Source organism: Canis lupus, chromosome 31 (genome assembly GCF_011100685.1).
Source record: "Canis lupus familiaris isolate Mischka breed German Shepherd chromosome 31, alternate assembly UU_Cfam_GSD_1.0, whole genome shotgun sequence".
In the NCBI taxonomy this organism is placed as follows: Eukaryota; Metazoa; Chordata; class Mammalia; order Carnivora; family Canidae; genus Canis; species Canis lupus.
The window spans coordinates 34,408,676-34,426,937 of record NC_049252.1 but is presented as its reverse complement, the minus strand read 5'-3'; the positions used below and the strand labels follow the sequence as shown (position 1 = coordinate 34,426,937).

The 18,262-nt window shown below is 46.3% G+C and overlaps 1 protein-coding gene across 1 annotated transcript in view; it reads right to left on the bottom strand.

Moving 5' to 3' along the window:
• The window catches only part of PCP4 (Purkinje cell protein 4), a 54,704-nt gene extending 37,867 nt beyond the window's left edge, over positions 1-16,837 (bottom strand). The window contains exon 1 of the mRNA XM_038581530.1: positions 16,691-16,837. Within this exon, the coding sequence (XP_038437458.1) occupies positions 16,691-16,699 (9 nt within the window). The 5' untranslated portion in view covers positions 16,700-16,837. The remainder of the gene's footprint in view (positions 1-16,690) is intronic.
• Positions 16,838-18,262: the final 1,425 nt, after the last annotated feature.

Sequence of the window (18,262 nt, the reverse complement as noted above, 5' to 3'; positions counted from 1 at the left end):
TTGCTAGCTGGCAAGGAAGCCTCCCTGCCCTCTCTGCCTCTCTGCCTGATAGGCTTGAAGAGTCCCCGTGAGCAGGTGGTGGGGTGTCCATTTAGGGAGCAGAACAGAAACCCATTTAAAAGAAGCAAAGGTACAGTTTTCCTTTTGCAATTACTAAGTAAACTGTGGAGTGATTCTTCAGCACCATATGAATATGCCTTTTTCCTAACAACCTTTTATCTGATGTTTTTAAAATACACCGTTGATTGCTGCCTGACCTAGTCAGCAATTATTACATCAACTGTTATAAAATAGTGATATCTCTAATTCTATATTCTTTGACATTCTACTATGAAGAAGAGCTTTTCTTTTCTCTGCTATTCCTTTATATAAATATAGATTACAACTGATGATGAGAGGTAGCTAGATAAATGAGAGATATATATGTGATAGAGATATCACAATGGACTCACAGATTTTTAAGAAATCGATGTGTTATAAACAATTATACTCATTCTTGTTTTGATGCTCAAATTCTTCCAAATTTGACCAGAGGGTTCTCTTCAAGTTGTCTCCCATAGTCTTTTGGGTTTTTTTGTTTTGTTTTGTTTTGTTTTAATTAATTAATTAATTAATTAATTTTTTATTGGAGTTCAATTTGCCAACATATAGCATAACTGTACCTTAATGATAGCTGGAGGTCACCACCTAAACCTGACAATCAAATAATTAATCATGGGATGATCTGATGTTGTATGCCTCTATTATGGACTGAAGAGTTGTGTTCCCCCAACTCCCAAATTCATATGTTGAAATCCTAACTTCCAATGTGATAGTATTAGGAAGTAGGGCCTTTGGGAGGGGATTAGGTAATGAGAGTGAACCTCTCATGAATGGGATTAGTGCTTTTATAAAGGAGACCCCACAGTGCTTTCTGGTTCCTTTCACCATGTGAGGACACAGCAAGAAAATGGCTATCTATGAACTCGGGAGTGAGTTCTCACCAGACACTGAATCTGCGCCTTCCTTGCCTTCAGAACTATGAGGAATAAATGCTTGTTGTTTAAGCCAAAAAAAAAAAAAAAAAAGCAAAAGAGCCCCCATCACTGAACGTCCCTTCTGCAGTTTGAGATTTGGGAGTGATTTATACGAGGACCAGAACTGTCCTCACTCTCCTGATTGTTTTCCTACATTTCTAATGCTTCAGTTGTCAGTTACGAAGCACCTGTGCAGGCCTCGGTGATCACGGTATTCTCAAGGCAGTGTGAATAGCTTACATCATAAATTGGGATTATTTTAATTTAGGATGTGATGGCAAAGAATGTAGGCTCTGGAGCTAAGGGCAGAGAAAAGAGCTGACGCTAAAGGCACACAAAGAATTTATGCAGTGATTGAATAGTCTGTGTCTCAATTATAAGACTGATCATGTCAAAACTCATCAACTATACAACTAAGCAAGGTAACTTTTACTATACACAAATTATACCTTTATAAATATGACCAAAAAAGAAAGAAAGAAAGAAAACAGAGAAGTAAGGACAGTCTCCTGCAATCCTGGGTTCAGACTGTCCAGACCCTCCCAGCCCTGCCACTTAGCAGCTGTGTGACCCTGCACAGGTCACTTGGCTTCTCTGGGGCCTCAGTTTCTGCTTCTCTAAAGCTAGGACAAGGCACCTGCTTCATCAGGCTGTGAGAATTACACATGATGAAAATGGTCTCAGTGCACAGATCTGGTCCCTAAAAGGAACCAGACGGCAAAGTAATGGGAAAACAGGCTTCAAAAGAAGTCTGCCTGTATTGCTTCCATTGTGTTCGATTTGCAGTAAGTTAAGATACTGAAAGCACATTGTGCTCAGCAGCTTGGGGACCAGGAGAAACCCCAGCTCTGACATGCAGCAAAATGACCCCAAATAAGTGATTTCAGTCCTCAGAGTTTGGCTTCTTCTGCTGCTCAGTTTCTTCTCCATGAAGGATTAAATTAAATTAAATTAAATTAAATTAAATTATTAAACCTATAGCTCACGTGGCTATTATGAGAATCTAAAGAGAGAATATTGGGATTTGTGATTATTTTTTTCACAAAGTAGGTAGTCTCTACCTATCAGTTATTACGAATTTCAGTTGGGCCTCTCATCCCAAGGTGGATTATTTTGTGTGTCGATACAAATGACAGCCTGTATTTTTTTCCAGAAAGAGAAGACACAGGAAGAGGGTAGAATGGTGACCAAGGGAAGAGTGGGGAAGGAAGAGGGGACACCGGAGTGGCCCTGGGGCAGTGTGTGTCCAGCTGACCCATCTGCAGAGACCCCGCACAGCTGAAGATGAAAAAGAAGCCTGAGTCAATACACACCCCCCTCCACGGACCCCAGCAAGAGTAGAACAAGCCTGCCTTGAGCTGTCCTTAGAAGCCCCATGGATCTGTAAGGTGCCAGCACGACCCCTGAATGCAGATGTCATCATCCACCCTCCACATCTGAACTGCACCCAAAGAAATGCTTCTCCGTCTGCCCCGCTTCCTTCTCTGCCCTCCTAAAGTTCTGTAGGTTCCTTAGAATATCCTCAGAATAAAGGTTGTCGGCGTAAAGAGCAGATGCTTTCTCCGACAGCTGCCGTGACCAGACAACAGTAGGCTCTCAGACAAAGACACAGAGACCCAAACGTGTATTATTTCTCAGTGTAACAGAAGATGCCAGAGCCACGCAGAGCAGAAAGGGACCTCAGAGATTTGCTCTGCTCCCCATCCCGGGAGATACAGCCAGTCAACCCAAAGCCACGACAAAGAAGGGAGGTGGAAAAGCGTCCATAAAAGATAAATGTAAAGGCAGACACTGAGATGAACCTATAAACTAACTCATTAAAGGACAAATCGACCTTGTACAGATGATGGGGATAAACCAACAGGCATGGCCAGTTTTCTGGAACGAAATGAGACCTATACTGGTATCACTGTGAAAACACCAAGCCTGCCTGTCCCTCCTATAGTCATGTTATTTTTAGGGCACTTTTATATTTCAAAGGCCAGAGAAGCTGATGTGAGGCCAGAAGGTCCCCGTTCCCCCAGATTACAGAGGCCACAGGAAAAGACCTCTTTGCTTTGTTTTCAGCAGTAACACCGGCATTTCATTCCCCCATCCCTTCCCCAGTATGGCTAATAAAATGCAGTGCCAGGTGTCATCAAGTGAAAGGCAAAGGGTGGCCAAAAACCACAGAATGAAAATGCCCCCATAGCTGAGGGAATTTTGCCCTGCTGGGCCTTACACAGCCACCCATCCCGGGCACTGAATGGTCGCTCACCGCGGCCACACGGCTCCTCTAATGGTTGAGCCGATCATGATCTACTGCTGCGCTCAACTTCCTCATCAAGTGAACAAGACAGTGTGCAGGAGAGGAAAGAACATCAGCCAAATCCACTGTTCCCCAAGAGAAGCCACTTTGAGGGCCGAGTGAATGATCTTGCTTCCAAGTTTGGCAAGGGCTTCCTTTCTCTGCACCAAGGCAGCAGGCTCCGTCCCTGCAAAGCGACAGGGTAACACGTCTGTAGCAACCAACCGTCCTGTGAAGCGGATAGGACAATCACCCTCATCTGATGGATATAAAATTTGAGACACTGGGGTAGAGATTGAGTGACTTGCCCAAGGATTCACAGCTGCTAAGTGGAAGGGATTGGCGTTTGAAGGTCGGCAGACTGGTTTGGAAGTCTGCACACCTGCCACCTCATCTTGCCTGTCTAGAGGGGAAGGTATTGGCTTTGGAAGACAGAAGACCTGTCTTTGATGGTTTTGATGGCTCCTCTGCCATCGACCGCACAGATATTTTATGCCTCGACCCATCTGGTACCAGAGTGGGGATCTTGCTCGGTAATCCCCTCCGCCCGAGTGTCCCGATTTATTTTTCACACGTTAAACTAGTTTTGTGGGCTCTTCTGCATGCGCCCCTCCTAGGGAAGCTGAAGCTCCGTGCTCGTGTGCTGGCTCCTTGTGATAAAGCTCAGATGTTAACCTGGCACCGCGCTGCTCAGAGTGCTTCTCCCCAAGGGGGGTGTTCCGAGGCTTCAGAAGCTGGAGACTTTCTTTTTTGGTAATAAGGAAGCAGCCAGCTTTTCTCCCCCACTCGACTAAAACGAAAATAGCTTCGGAACACGTAGAAGTCTGAGGTTGTATACTTCTGGAAGCAAGGGGACTGACTGCTTTGTCATAAATCAGCTGTCACGGCTGAAGGGGTGAATTGAGACAGATTAGGAGACCAGATGAAGCTGTATGGGCCATCTGATCAGCTGCACCCTGGGGAGGTGTAAACTCCAGCAATCTCCCCACTGCAAACAAAATGCACGCATGCCCACCACCAGCACCAGCACCCGCTACCAGCTCCGTCTCACGCTCTGCCTCCTTCACGGTGGATATTCATTCGCTCTCTATCTTATTTTCAAATCCCTCCAAGATCCAGACCCATGTAATCTGCTGGAAAACAAACCCAGCTGTAACGTCGGTCAAGGTCGCCTTCTTGGGTCAGGGTTGATCCGAAGGGCTGACACTCATGCCAGCCTTGTACCTGTCCATACTGACCCTGGTTCCTGCTCTGATGAGAACCCTGTACTTCCCAAGCAGGAAACGTTTCTTTCTTTGTTTTTTTTTTTTTTAAGATTTTATTTATTTATTTATTCATGATAGACACAGAGAGAGGGAGAGACACAGGCAGAGGGAGAAGCAGGCCCCATGTAGGGAGCCCAATGTGGGACTCGATCCCAGGATTCCAGGATCATGCCCTGGGATGAAGGAAGGCGCTTAAACCACTGAGCCACCCAGGCGGATTGAACAAGCCTCATACACCTGCTCTCCCTGTCTCTTGGTAGGGTGCCCTCCAGGGAAGAACACGAGAATGTAGGAGGTACCTCGGTGCCAGCAGGCTGCCTGCAATGTTCATCTGAATCAACAGCCCACACTGGGTAAGGTCGTTTTATGTGTTTTTTTTTATAATAAATTTATTTGTTATTGGTGTTCAATTTACCAACATACAGAATAACACCCAGTGCTCATCATTGAATCAGAATGAAGGGAATTTGTCACATTGGGGTCACAAGTTAGCATGTATATGGCCTTTTAAAAATGCTTTCCAAGTGCTTTTTAATCAATTTTGTCACCCCAACCTCAGAGCAGCCCTGCAGGGTCAGCCAGTGTCATCTGATTTCTTGCATAAGCGAGCTGCTAGGTGGACTTCCTCAGAGCCACCTCGATGCTCCATCTGATTCAGAGGGAAGACCCTCAAGCCACCTGCTCCCATGGTCAGGCATGGGCCATTCTGAAAACCTCCTCTGGGTGAGGGAAAAATATATATATAAGGCCCCTGACATTGCAAAGGGATAGCAATGTTTCATCAGGGCACTGTTGCTCTCTCGCTCTCTCTCTGTTTCTCTCCACTAAAAAGCAATCAGGCCACTTCCAGTTCCACGCAGGACCAGCCTCATGGCCACATGACCCACGCAGTCACACAGGGGCCTCTGGCTCAGAAAAGCCCCAAGTTTGGTTTAATGCTTTGTCATCACAGTCTTGAAATTCTTAATAATGTTTTCCACGGAGCCCCACATGCCTGTTTTTCACTGGGCCCCACACATGTCCTGCCCCACCATCCAAACACGGGCTTTCCCAGGACTTTCCAGCTCCATGTGAGCAACCATCACCTTAAAAGACATTTCGTGCAGAGGCGGGCAGGAGCCAACAATTACAGAGCTGCTGCTTGTCTTGGAACCACCGCATTTCTGATGGAGATCTGCTTGTCTCTTCAGTCCCCCTCTTGCTTCCTTGTTGAAATACGCAAGGGACACAAGAGCGAGAGTGGGGTCCCCTGAGGGCACTGCTTGTAGCGCTAAAGTTACACGACGCTGCCTTTATGCGTTCGTCTTGTGAGAATTCAAAATCTTCATCCAACGTTCAATTATCAGGGAGCTCTCACCTGAATTTCAGCCAAATCTGGCTCTCAGCAAGAATTGGGCAAAAAACAAAACAAAACAAAACAAAACAAAACAAAAAAAGGCATGGAAATTCACTAAAAAGTGCCCCCAGAATGAATCCGCTTTGAAGATGGGATGGATTAAATCTAGATGAAAAGACAACAGTAAACTCGCATGAGGTACTTGGTGGAGGGACTTGACACATTGTTACATCTATTTTAAGAAGTCATCTTCCAGAATAGGTAAAATAGCCCACATTTCTGAGGTATAGAACATTGCCAGAAATAATATTTGCGATGTGGCGCTGTGTTATCTCTATATTTTGACAGGATTTATGCATATGTGAGAACAGAGTTATAAATACAGGGATGAGCCCATGCCTTGAACAAACTCCAAAGAGAAGAAATTACCAACAATGGTGAGGAAGCCACCCGGGGCTCTGGGACACAACATGAGCAGGGAGGGCTCATCCTGGACAAACGCTAATACTCGCACAGAAGGACGGCTACGGGCATATCTGAGTTCACTCAGGCATTTCTCACAAGTAGAACGTGGAACTTTCAAAATGAGACAATCTGCACAATTCCAAAAGTCTTATTGACCGTACTCATGTCATCAGCTTCCAATGTACTAAAGAGACTTTATTCACTTGGCACTTTTAAAGAAGACATGATAATTTAATAGAACCCAAATATTCATTGATAAGGATGGGAAGATGTCTGACACATTTGAAGCAATCTGTATCACTAAGCGAGGGGCAGAAATCAACTGTAGTATCATCATAGATATGTACCTGTCCCTTGGACATGAAGATGGCTAAATTGTCATGTGGTTCTGAAATTCATGATTTTTTAGACTGAATATCTATTAGTCATGGTCGATATTCCTCAGTCAATGTGTACTGAGACCCTACCTCTTTTTCTTTTTTTTAAAGATTTATTTATTTATTTATTTATTTATTTATTTATTTATGATATATATATAGAGAGAGAGAGGGGGAGAGAGGCAGAGACACAGGCAGAGGGAGAAGCAGGCTCCACGCCGGGAGCCCGACATGGGACTCGATCCCGGGACTCCAGGATCGCGCCCTGGGCCAAAGGCAGGCACCAAACTGCTGAGCCACCCAGGGATCCCCTGAGACCCTACTTCTGGAAGCATTGACTCCATGAGGAAGGTTCCCTGAGAACACCCTTCTTCTCCTTTCCAGGCCTGCAACAATGACATTCGTCAAGTGCTTCCATCCGTTTGTACAGTGAATAGACCTTAAGTCAGGTTAATTTTATGTGACTCTGTCTCCCCAACTAGCCTCTAAACTCTTGGAGGGGTGGGGACCACATCTTATTCCTTCACCTAGTACAACGTACAGCATGCAATGGATTCCCCATCAATGTGCATTGAAGGGCATGTGCCAGTGTAGAAGAGCCAGTCTCCGTCTTTCAAAGTTCCCTAATCTAGAAGGCAGAAGGAAACGTGGCCAACAAGATATGTGATTACTGATTATACACGTAGTGGATCTGGCCACTCAAAATGCTGCCATTCCCTGAGCAAAGGTTTAAAAAATTAAAAAAGTTTTATTTGAGGGGTCCAGAATGCTCTTCTTACTCAAACAGAGCCAGGGTTTGGGGAATAAGGCAAGAAATGACGGTGGATTGGTGTAAATAAAGTCAAAGTCAAGGAAACCGCCAGGTGAGGCAAAGACTTTGTCAACTGTGATCTCAGTGAGATTTCACGGCAGCCATTCCCTGACGCTCACCTCACCAATCCCTCCTTGTGTTATTGGGATGGGGGTGAGGCTCAGAGAGTACACTTGAACCTCTAGAATCAAAGTGGAAGACCTGGGGGAGGAAGGAATGACTTTGTCAAGATTTCTGTTGCTGCTTTTTTTTTTTTTACTCAGGCTAATAAAAAAAAATCCAGGACAATATTGTTTTTCAAGTATTTCACATCCAAGTCCTAAGTGGAACTGGGGCAGGTGTAAAAGAAAGTGGGTTGTATCTAGGATATGACAGAAAGTGAGAAATTTAATAGAATAGGAAATGTGTAAGGGAAACCGACACTGGATTTTCCTCAAGAAGCTCTGTGATTCTGAGCAAGATTTGCCTTCAGGCACTCAGCTCCCTATTTTCAAATGACTACTTCGAATGAAATGACAACAGTGGTCTGCTTCAATTCTCTGAATTCTAAGTAGGACCATGGAAATGACAGTCTTTCTCTAGGTCAGCGGTCTTTGAGCAGGGTGACTACACTCCAGGAAAGGGCAAGGCCACCACGTTCAGCTGCACAGGTTGCACACAGCACAACCCCAGGGATCACCAGTGATATAGACTATGGAAAAGAATGGCATCTCTGGGGATGTAAGGTGCTTCACTGTCATAACCACGCACAGGGAAGGAAACTCTACAATTTCTTTTTATGTCTCTCTGAGATCAAAGATCAATAGGAACAAAATAAGGTTTTATCAGTAGCTAATAACAGGATTGATACCGACATTGTCATCTGGGTGAGTGGGAAAGAGTGGGAATCCCACGACTCTTCACTTGCTCTCAGAATATCACCGTGTGCTGTGCGGCAGTTGCTTGAGCTCTGGGAGGGCGATTTATGGATCATCGATGATCCATAAATCCATTTATCGATTTATGGATCTACGTGTAGGTGAACTTGTCTTACATAGTGACCTGCCACAACATGGGGGAACCTTGAGGATATCATCCTGACTATACTCAGCCAGGCACAAAAGGACAAATACTGTCTGAGTGCACATATACGAGGTCCCTGGAGTAGTCAGATGCATAGGGACAATGAGTTGAAAAGCGGTCACCAGGTGAGGGGAAAAGGGAGGGCACTTGTTTAATAGGTATAGAATTCTAGTTTTTTGTCTTTGTTTTGTTTTGTTTTGTTTTGTTTTAGAATTCCAGTTTGACAAGATGAAACAGTTCTGCAGGGCTATTTCATAATAAGGTAAAAGAACTGAACATTGCTGAGTTATATACTTAAAAATGGGTAAGATGGCAAATTTGATGATATGCGTTTTACCCCAATTTTTAAACATTGTGCATACAATTTCACAGATTGAAAAGAATGCTAACGCCGTCAGCAAAAGTAACAAGGAAGCACGGAGGGCACCAACCCCCCCTGCGACTGCTAGAGTATCTTCACGAGCACCCATGCGAGCTCCGAACCCACGGCCATCAGATTAGGCTGGAGAAGCACAGCTACCGAACCTGCTGGACCAATTCATGGCGTCGGGGATTTCTCTGCAGATCAAACAACTGTCGGGAAATGTGAAAAAGAAAAGCACAGGTACACTGTGTCATTTTGCCAAGCTCGGGAAAAGAAAAGTGATGCTTCCCTAATAATCCCTGATGAAAGAAGGATGTTACTTAATAAGGAAATTATATATGTTAGAATCTTCCATGAAAAAAAAAAAAAAGAATCTTCCATGTAAAGACAGGTATGGGGACCCTGGCGGGCTCAGTCGGCAGAGCGTGTGACTGATTCCTGATCTCAGGGTTGTGATTCAAGCTCCCTGTCGGGCAGACAGATTGCTTAAGGATTAAAATAATAATAATAAAATAAGATAAAAACAGATGTAATATATTAATTAATTTTTAAATAGTTAGACTTAGTACCTGATGGACATAAAAGTATATTGGCAAAAAAAAATTAAAAATCTTGAGGATAAAGACATTTCCTTGTTACATTTTACTGTCTTGCTTGGTTAAGACAAACGTTAATGAGTATTGTCAACCCCCGGGGTCCTCTTTTCAGGCACTGTATAAAATTAAAATAACTGATCACTTTGTTAGAACCTCGGCCAAGCCACAGGTGTGGGGTTATGAGGATCAGATGACCATTTCCTTCGTCCTGCTGCTCCTCCACAGTTTGGGATTGTGATAGCGGGGAAAGCATAATCTCAAGCCAATCCAGCTACAACCTCAGCTATCAAACAGCTTTCAAATAGTCAGAAACAAATATTTAAAAACTAACATTCAAAAGACACTCTAGACCATTGGGTGAAGGATCAAAATACGGAGGACTTGAGATACTTCCGTCTTGGCAAAGCCCTGACTCTCCTCAGACTGGGAGCAGAGACCTTCCAGGAAAAAGGATTCTCCTGTTCTCTATTCTAGTTCCATTGTGATATGAAAATTGCCTCATTTCAATACTTCTTATCAATTCACACTTTTTGGCTTCTTTTCCCTTAGATGTTCTGCAGAGGAGTTTTTTTCAATTTGTGGGTGATTACCTTCCTGCTTTATGATTCTAATTTGTCTTCCTTTTATTTATAAGGTGGCAGTTTAAGAGTAAAATGTAAAATAATGGCATTTAGTGGGTGATTGATTTTTCCACCGGCAACGTTATAAATATGGCCAAGCGTTTCCCTTTCAGGGATGGAATGAGAAGTAATTCAGTGAGATTCCGAAGCATAAATTTCGGGCTATTTGCAAGGCACTAACAATATTCAAGCAGATTGATGCCTGGAATGTGTACCTTACGCTGAATTGTTCATGTAAAACAGCCCAGAAATGGATGTAGGATTTATAGGTTTGGGCCACTGGCAGGTGTGGCAAGCTTGCTTGGCTTAATGGCACAAAACAATGATCTGTAGAACATTCTCATATCCATGCTCGAAAGGCACCTGTACCAAACAGAATGGAAAATATTTCCTCCTCATTACTTAGACCTCACTTCGTTCCAAGGATCGGATGAAGAATGGCAAACAGTGGATACCTGGGGGTGTTAGGAATATAGAGTCAGAGCCTGCTGGGCTGCATGGGGGCACGGTCACACAATTCAGTGTCTGACTTCCCAGGAGAACACAGGCAAATGCATCTTTCTGTGTATGAATTGTCGTATATTCCTATTTTAAATACCAATTAACTGAAAATATTTAAATATGCAACCAGAAGTTACAACACTTGGTTAATTACTATAAACATCAATGGCTAATTTTTCGATATGAATTAAAATATTCGAATATATGCAATTTCGTTTCCTGTGTGAGAGATCCATTCTGCCTCCAACAATATGCCCGGATTTGCAGGCTGGTGGACCGTGATTCGGCACCAGAAGTTATCTCACTAAAGATCTGCTCAGGCTCCCTCTGATCCCCCCCTAAGCACAGTCAAATTGGTTTTCTATTTCAATACAGCAAACCGTTTTGTAGGGCATTCACGGGCTCTGCCTCTCTGGCTACGGCTCCTTTTGTTTGAATTTCATAGAGCTTATCTGAAGTGAAATAGTCCCAGTGGAGACTACCCCCGAACTATAGGATATTAGAATTCTCTGTCCCTCCTTCTGCTCCCTTGGTTTCCTTGACATTTTTCCAAATGTCAAGAGTTCTTTCTGTCCAGATTCTCTCCAGTTTCTCTTATTTCTTTGCCTGTCCTGAAAGCATATAAATGTATCCTTTCCAACTTAAAAGATTCAAATGACAAACCCAGATTTCAAACCCAGAGTAAAAAAAAAAAAAAAAAAAAAGATAGAACTTTACTTCTCCAAACCTGTCTGGACCCCAAATCTCAACATTTAGAAAAGAGGGTGTCAGGTCTGTTGGTCACTTTAACCGATAAACTCACACCCCGAAATCCATTTATTCATCCAGTAAGGGGGCATTACCAAGTGCCAGACCAGGAGCCAGGTCCTGGGGACAGTGTAAAGTTGTTCCTATCCTCAGGAAGCTTATGGTCCAGGTGGGATAATCCCAATAAATAAAATGCAACCCGTAGTACTTGTTAGGGTCTGGACGTTTGTGTTTCTTCAAAATTCATGTGCTGAGATCCTAACCCGCAAGCTGAAGGCATTGAGCCTTTGGGAAGCGATTAGGCCATGTTGGGGGGCGCTCCATGAATGAGACTCGTGACCTCGCATAAGAGACCCCAAGGGAAGAGACCCCAGAGATCCCTGTCCCTTCTTCCACCATGTGAGGACTCAGAAAGGAGACAGGTGTCTATGAACCAGGAGGAAGGTTCTCACCCGACCAACCCAGCTCCCTGATCTCGGATTTACAGCTTTCAGAGCCGTGAGCAATAAATTTCCAAGGTTTATAAGGCACGCACGCAATCTGTGGCACTTTCTTACAGTAGCCCAAACAGATGAAGACAATAGCATGAGCTTTGACGCTGTGTCTTAGAAAACCATCAGCCAAATATAACATAAATCAGTGCAAATTAAAGTCCTTCTTTCTGCCCCCTCCAGCAAGAAGCCCGTTCTAGAAAGCCATTCTAAATTAGTGAAAAGCCCCGGACTTGAGCTTATGATATTATTCAGGGGTTCAAGTAGCACCATGCACCCAGTACACCGAGGACAGAGGACCAAAGACAAATGGTGAACACCTTCCTCCTGTGACAACACCTCTAATGAAAAACCGAGGTAAAAATTATAATTAAAAAAAATAATAATGCAAACAACGTATTCATCATAAATTCAAGGCACTTCCCCTGACAGAAAATTGTATTTCCTTTTCATCTCGATCACACTATTCAACTGAACCCTTAATAAAACCGAGTGTGAGTCATTTCTTCAATTTTTCTTTCTGAAAAAAAAAATACATCTTGCATTCTGTCATTCTTAGAATTCTAAAGAGGAAAACAGTGAGGCTTCTTAATCACACGTCATTTGTTAATGAAATGCAGGATCGGGGGAATGAGTTTTATGGCAATCCATTACAATCATCAGCCCAGCAAACACATTTCCAGGCTGAACTGTGACCTCTTCCCACTCCAGAAAACTTGAACTTAGAACCCAAGGTTGAAACTGGTATCTTTCTAGACCTAATATCCCCAGTGAGAGGAGAGAAAGAGTGCCTACCCTGCTGTGATCCAGCAAAACCATGTGGATCTTTCTGGATCTTTCTGTGTCCCTGCTGCTGGTACCCGCCCCCCCAAATGAGGTTAACATTACAGAAAAAAACTGAATTGCCATTTGGCCTTCTGTTGCTAGGCCTCCGGGGCCAATTTTAAAATCCATTTTATGCAAGTACCCCCAGCATCTGTGCTTAACTGGTCTAAACCACACAGTTCTCTGCAAACCCGATCATCTGTCCGTGAGCATTTGCTGTAGCTCACCATGACGTCATATGAGGCACACGACTATGATAAATCTCATTCCAGTTCTGTTTCCTACTATTTGTCTCAGCAGTGGGTTACCCTGATGGCTGACCAGGTAAGTCCCAAGCAAGTGTCCTATGATATTTTTTAACCAACAGCTACTTTTGAAAAAAAAAAAAAAAAAAATCCCGTCCTTTCTATGACCCACCTCAGGATTTAAGTGAGCTTACCCTCCCCTTGCAAATCTCTCTCCAGACAATGTTGTTCACTGTCCTCTTCCTTCTTTAGAGATTTGCTGCAGAGCCAGTAGCTTCTGATTCTGTGCTAAGGACAGGCATGTGGGTCTAAAGATTTGCCCTTAAATGTCCTCAGTGTGTTCCCACCATGCCTCTGAGAGGCATGATCCTTTTGTCGGCAGTGTCTGGATGAAAGAAAGGCTCATAGCTCTGGTGCCAAGTTGCAACATCCCATCCAAGCTTATGCAAGAAAAGAGTGGAGACGGGAGGATGCCTTCTCAAAGGGGTCCCGGGTCTAATTAATAACTGTCAACTGATGCATTATGCAACGGGAGCTCTCCCCACCCCCTGCAAATAGGGTGAGGGTGGGTGTCATTTTTTAAATTGCTTCTCCAAATGTTTGCCTTAATGGCATTAAAATCTTGCTCCTGGCCCTCCTAAATAAGTTCTTTTGAAGAGCAACTTAAAAATGCAAACCTGCATGGGGAAAATGGGATTGACTGTTATTGTTCATTGGACTCCTGTATGGTGGCTCAAAAGAGGTCTTTTTCTTCTCCTGTGTGGGGGTCCAGTTGAAGAGAGAAGGGAATGACTTTGTACACTTCAGCCTTGGTGGCTAGGATTTCTAAGGCAGCTAATACACCTTACCCTGCACTTAGATTCCTATTAAATTATCTCCAGGCCCATCTGACATACTCTAATCCTGAAATGTAAATGAGACACCCCCACAAACCACCTCCACTCTCTCGGTGCCCTAAAATTGGACTTGACTTTCCTTGCTTTACTTGAGCTGCTCTTTTCAATCACCTCATGCCCCCTCCACCAAAAGCATTGTCACAGGGGATGGAGAAGATACTGTGTCGTGGCGCCATCCAGTTGAAAGCCAGCTCAGTCCCCGGGGCTGTACCCCTGTGCCCACCTGGGGAGCACATGGCCCTTTGGGAGCCTCTCCCCCCAGCCCAGCTCCAGCACAGCCCAAGGGAGCAGCTGTAAGCTCAGCGAGCCCTAAACCCTGCCAGCTGGAGCAGGCCCTGTTTGCCCACCAGACTCAAACAAATCCCGAAGTCAGAGGAAAGCCTGATAAAATCCATTGCTTCGGCCCTCTGCAGTCATTAGTTACATGAGTAAGTAAACGATCATCTGAAATCCATCCCTGCCTGAGAGCTATTAAAACAAGAAACCACATGTAATTCATCCAACTAAGGAAAGGCTTTGGGGTGGGGAGAGGTTCAGTTCTCTACCCAGAAAGGAGCTTCTGTTCAACTTTATTAAATGTTTTAAGCAGATTTAAGTTTTAGTGAAAGGACAAATTCCCACCCTCTGAGGGACACACAACCGGAAACTTGGGGACCAGCCAGAGAGCTGGTCACCCAGCTGGTGGCCAGAAGACTGGCGCTGCAGGTGATTGATTGAGGGGGGCCTGGGTGCAGGAGGGACAGGAGGGGCAAAGGTGGAGGAGGGAGCTGGAAGCGGTGTGGTGGGGGCACAGGGCGGCAAAGGAGCCAGATGTGCATCCTGCAGGATGTTCTCAGCACCACAGGAAGCCCTTGCAGTGGCCTGCTAGGGTCTGAGGGAATGGGGAACAGGTCGGGGGGGGGGGGGGGGGAGAGATGGGGCAGGGCGCAGCTGCACAGCTGCCCTAATTTCACGTTTGGCAGAAACGAGGTTGTGACCCTAATCATGGGCTGAGCTCTGGGACGTTTGCTCTCTCCCTGGGGACCCACAGTTAGGTGAACACCGCGGAGGTGAGGCATTCTGGAGAGCTCACGTGTGTGATGCTGGCCACCGCCCCGGCTGGAGATGGGGTGACAGCCCGAGGGGAGCCAGCAGGAGCCCCACCACTCCAGAAAAACCCAGGGTAGCTAAGTGTGGAAGAAGGGCCCCGGGGGCTCTACTGTGTCCTGACTCCTTCTCTATGAGACTGTTAATTTGTATATTTACAGACCTCCAACCCCAAAGCCTGCGCTTCTCGTGGTGAACAGGGTGAGCTGCCACAGGGTAGAGGCCCCCGAAGTCTCGTGGGCTCCAGCAGAAAGCCCAGGGGCCTGGTCCTTCTTGCCCCGTCTCTGCTTCAGGCCCAAGCTGCTTTTCCTCCTCCTCCTCCCCCTCCTCCTTCTCTGGCACCCAAGGCTCAGAGACCTCCATGTGCTCTCGGACCCTGAGATCACTGGGCGGCCGGCTGCCAGCCCCACAGCCTGAGTCCTGCCCTTCACCAGCCACCCACATGGAACCAGCTCACCTTGAACTTCAGTGTGCCTCAGTTTCCCCATCTGTCAACTGGGAATAACACTAGCACCTACCTCACAGCACTTGGGAAGGCAAATGAGACAACACAAGTGGAGCGCGGGGCCGCAGAGCTGAGGGCCGAGAACAGGCAAGCTCGGGGTGTTACTGGAGCCCCCCCAGCCTTCTCGGTGGGTGGCGGGGAGGCTTCCAGCCCTCCCATCTTCCTCCCGCACTCCCTTACCCTCACTCGAACCCCTGGCTCCGTCCCAAGCCCCATCCCTAAACCCTACATTCTTGGCCCCCTCCTTCCTGTCCTGTGTATGTCAAAAGTCACCCATCAGAGAGAGAGAAACGCAGTGAAGGTGCAACTTATTTCTGAAGTTAATTTTACTCTAGACTTCCAAAAAAAAGGATCCCCCATCTGTCAAAAAAAAAAAAAAAAAAGACAGAGAAGATAAAAGATCTTTAAAAGTCATTATTTACGTGCCGACCAGAAAAGACATGAAAATGGATTTGTCCCAATTACTGAGCTGAGTTAGGGGGTGGTTTGTACACCAACCCCAAACCTGCTTCATTTAAAAGAAAGCAAGAGAACATGATTGTCTTAAAATAAAATGAGCTCTCAGTTTGCCCCAGCAAGGTATCTTCTATATGAACATATTCAGAGAAGGGACTTGCAGCCGAGCGTTGTCGCTGCTCTCCTGTCCAAGCGTCTTCCAGGCCGAGCCGCGCACACAGGGCTGGCACGGTTCACACCATTTGCCCCTTTCGCCAGTGCCCTGATGAACTGCAGGTAGAGTTTGGGCCGTGAGATCCTGCCCCCGCTTCTCTCCCAGGGCTGACTGTCACCAGCGGGCCTGCCTGCCAACCTGCTGCCAGGGCCCCCGAAGCGGACACGTGAGGACAAGCGGGAAGCAGTGCAAACCTCCCAAGACACTGAGCCAATCGGTTTCTCTCCGGAGGTCTCAAACCCAGAGCACTTTCCAAAGTCCCAATGACATCGGAAGCAGACGGTTAATCCCCTTTCTCTTTCTAAGGCAGATTTCTAAAAGTTGCAGACTTAACCTGTCAGGTGTCTGCACCTGCTGTGCCAGCCAAGCTGTCGAGAGTGTCAACCCTCAGAGAAAATAGTTACGGGGCTGATCTGCTCTTCATCACCACTCGGAAACCCTTCACATTTTTTTTTCCCCAAGCCCAACTGTGGCCAGGTCCCTTCTCACCCCAAGTGTCCGTCTGCAAGCAGCAGCGCCACTCACCTCACTCATGTTGCTCTGACACTGCAGCTCCGGGATCCCTGTGCTCGGCACCGTGCTCAGCACCCAAACCTCTGCTCAGGGGTGGCTCTTCCACCGGTCCTGGCTTTTCTCTTAAAAAGGGCTGCCCGGTGGCATCATGCCTCCCGTAAGCCAATGAGATTCATTCACCTGTCCACACGCCGCGCGGGCATCTGAGAGCACGAGGTGCCACCTAGCGGAAGGCAGCAGGAAGCTGCTGGCTCTCTGCTCCAGATTCCACCAGGGACAGAGACTGAAAGGCTAGATATTTTTCTTTTTAATTTTTTTTTTGAAAGGTCAAAGTCAGAGGTACAGAGATCCCCCACGGGTTGGCCATTGTTTATTAGTTCAAGGGCGCAGGATTTAGATTCGTGTTCCATATCAATGGAAAGAAGGTTTGTTTTTTTGAAGCAAGGCCAGTTCTGGGAACAGCAGCCCGAGCTCTCCTCCCGGCTGGTTTTCCCAAGAGCTGCAGCCTCCTCCCCTGTTCTCCATGGCACAAATCTCAGGCTTTCAGGGGAACATTTTCCACTGTCCCCCACCCTGCCCCCAAATCTGCTAGGCTGCTTGTACCCCGGGAACTTCCTCCCTTGGCGGGAGGGCATCGGAGGTCTGGGACATGGGCTTGGAGAGCCCCACTGTAATGAGACAGAAGGGCCCCAGCCCTATCTGTGACGTCACAACCTCACCAGCAGCAGGAAGAGGATGTGGGCTGGACCCTGGAACCTGCCAGCGGTTTCATTGCTGCAGCCAGTGCTGTCTCTCTGTAAAGAGGTCTGGTCCTTTCACCTGGACTAAGGAGACGCTGAAGGGTTTTCCCAGCAGCCAAGTGAAGCCTTGACTTTCACAGCCGGGATCGTGATCGATGCAGAGAATGAGGTACATGTCACTGCCCATCTGCTTGGCCCAAGGATGGTCAGGACGCCCTTCTACATCTCACCAGCTTCAGCTCGGCGCCAGGTTCAAGCAGGAGCCTCAGCTGGAGAACGGTGAGGCCCCATCCTGGCTACTACAAACGATGACTGACAACTCCTCAAAGGACCTACCGGAGATATAAACATATCCAAGTGACAGCTACCAAGTAGCTCACATGGATAAACACATGAGAAAGTGGGTAGTTGCTACTCAGATGCCCCCCTGGGAGGCCTCACCCATGACTCCACGTGGGGAGACTCAGTCAACAGCTGTGTGACAAACCAACGCTAAGCTCAGACGCAACTCTCATTCCTTCCGTTGGCTTCTATCCAGCCACTGCTATGGTGGCTTCTCCTTTCAACTCCCTTCTTGGGTCTACCTCATGAGTGGAAGGCCATATATCCCCAAATTGGTACCAGCGAGTACAGGCTGCCCATGGAGGGGCCCCTGGTCTCTGCTTGCACACATGAGCAAGCACCAACACGAGGCAGCCAGAAGCATAAGACTCCTAAGACTTGTGGGAACCAATCGTCTTAATTTATAGCCACTTTACATGGGAATGTCTGTAGAGAAATATTCCTTTCAATGGAAGGATAGATGTATTCGTTATAATATTTCACAGAAAAACAGAAATTGAAT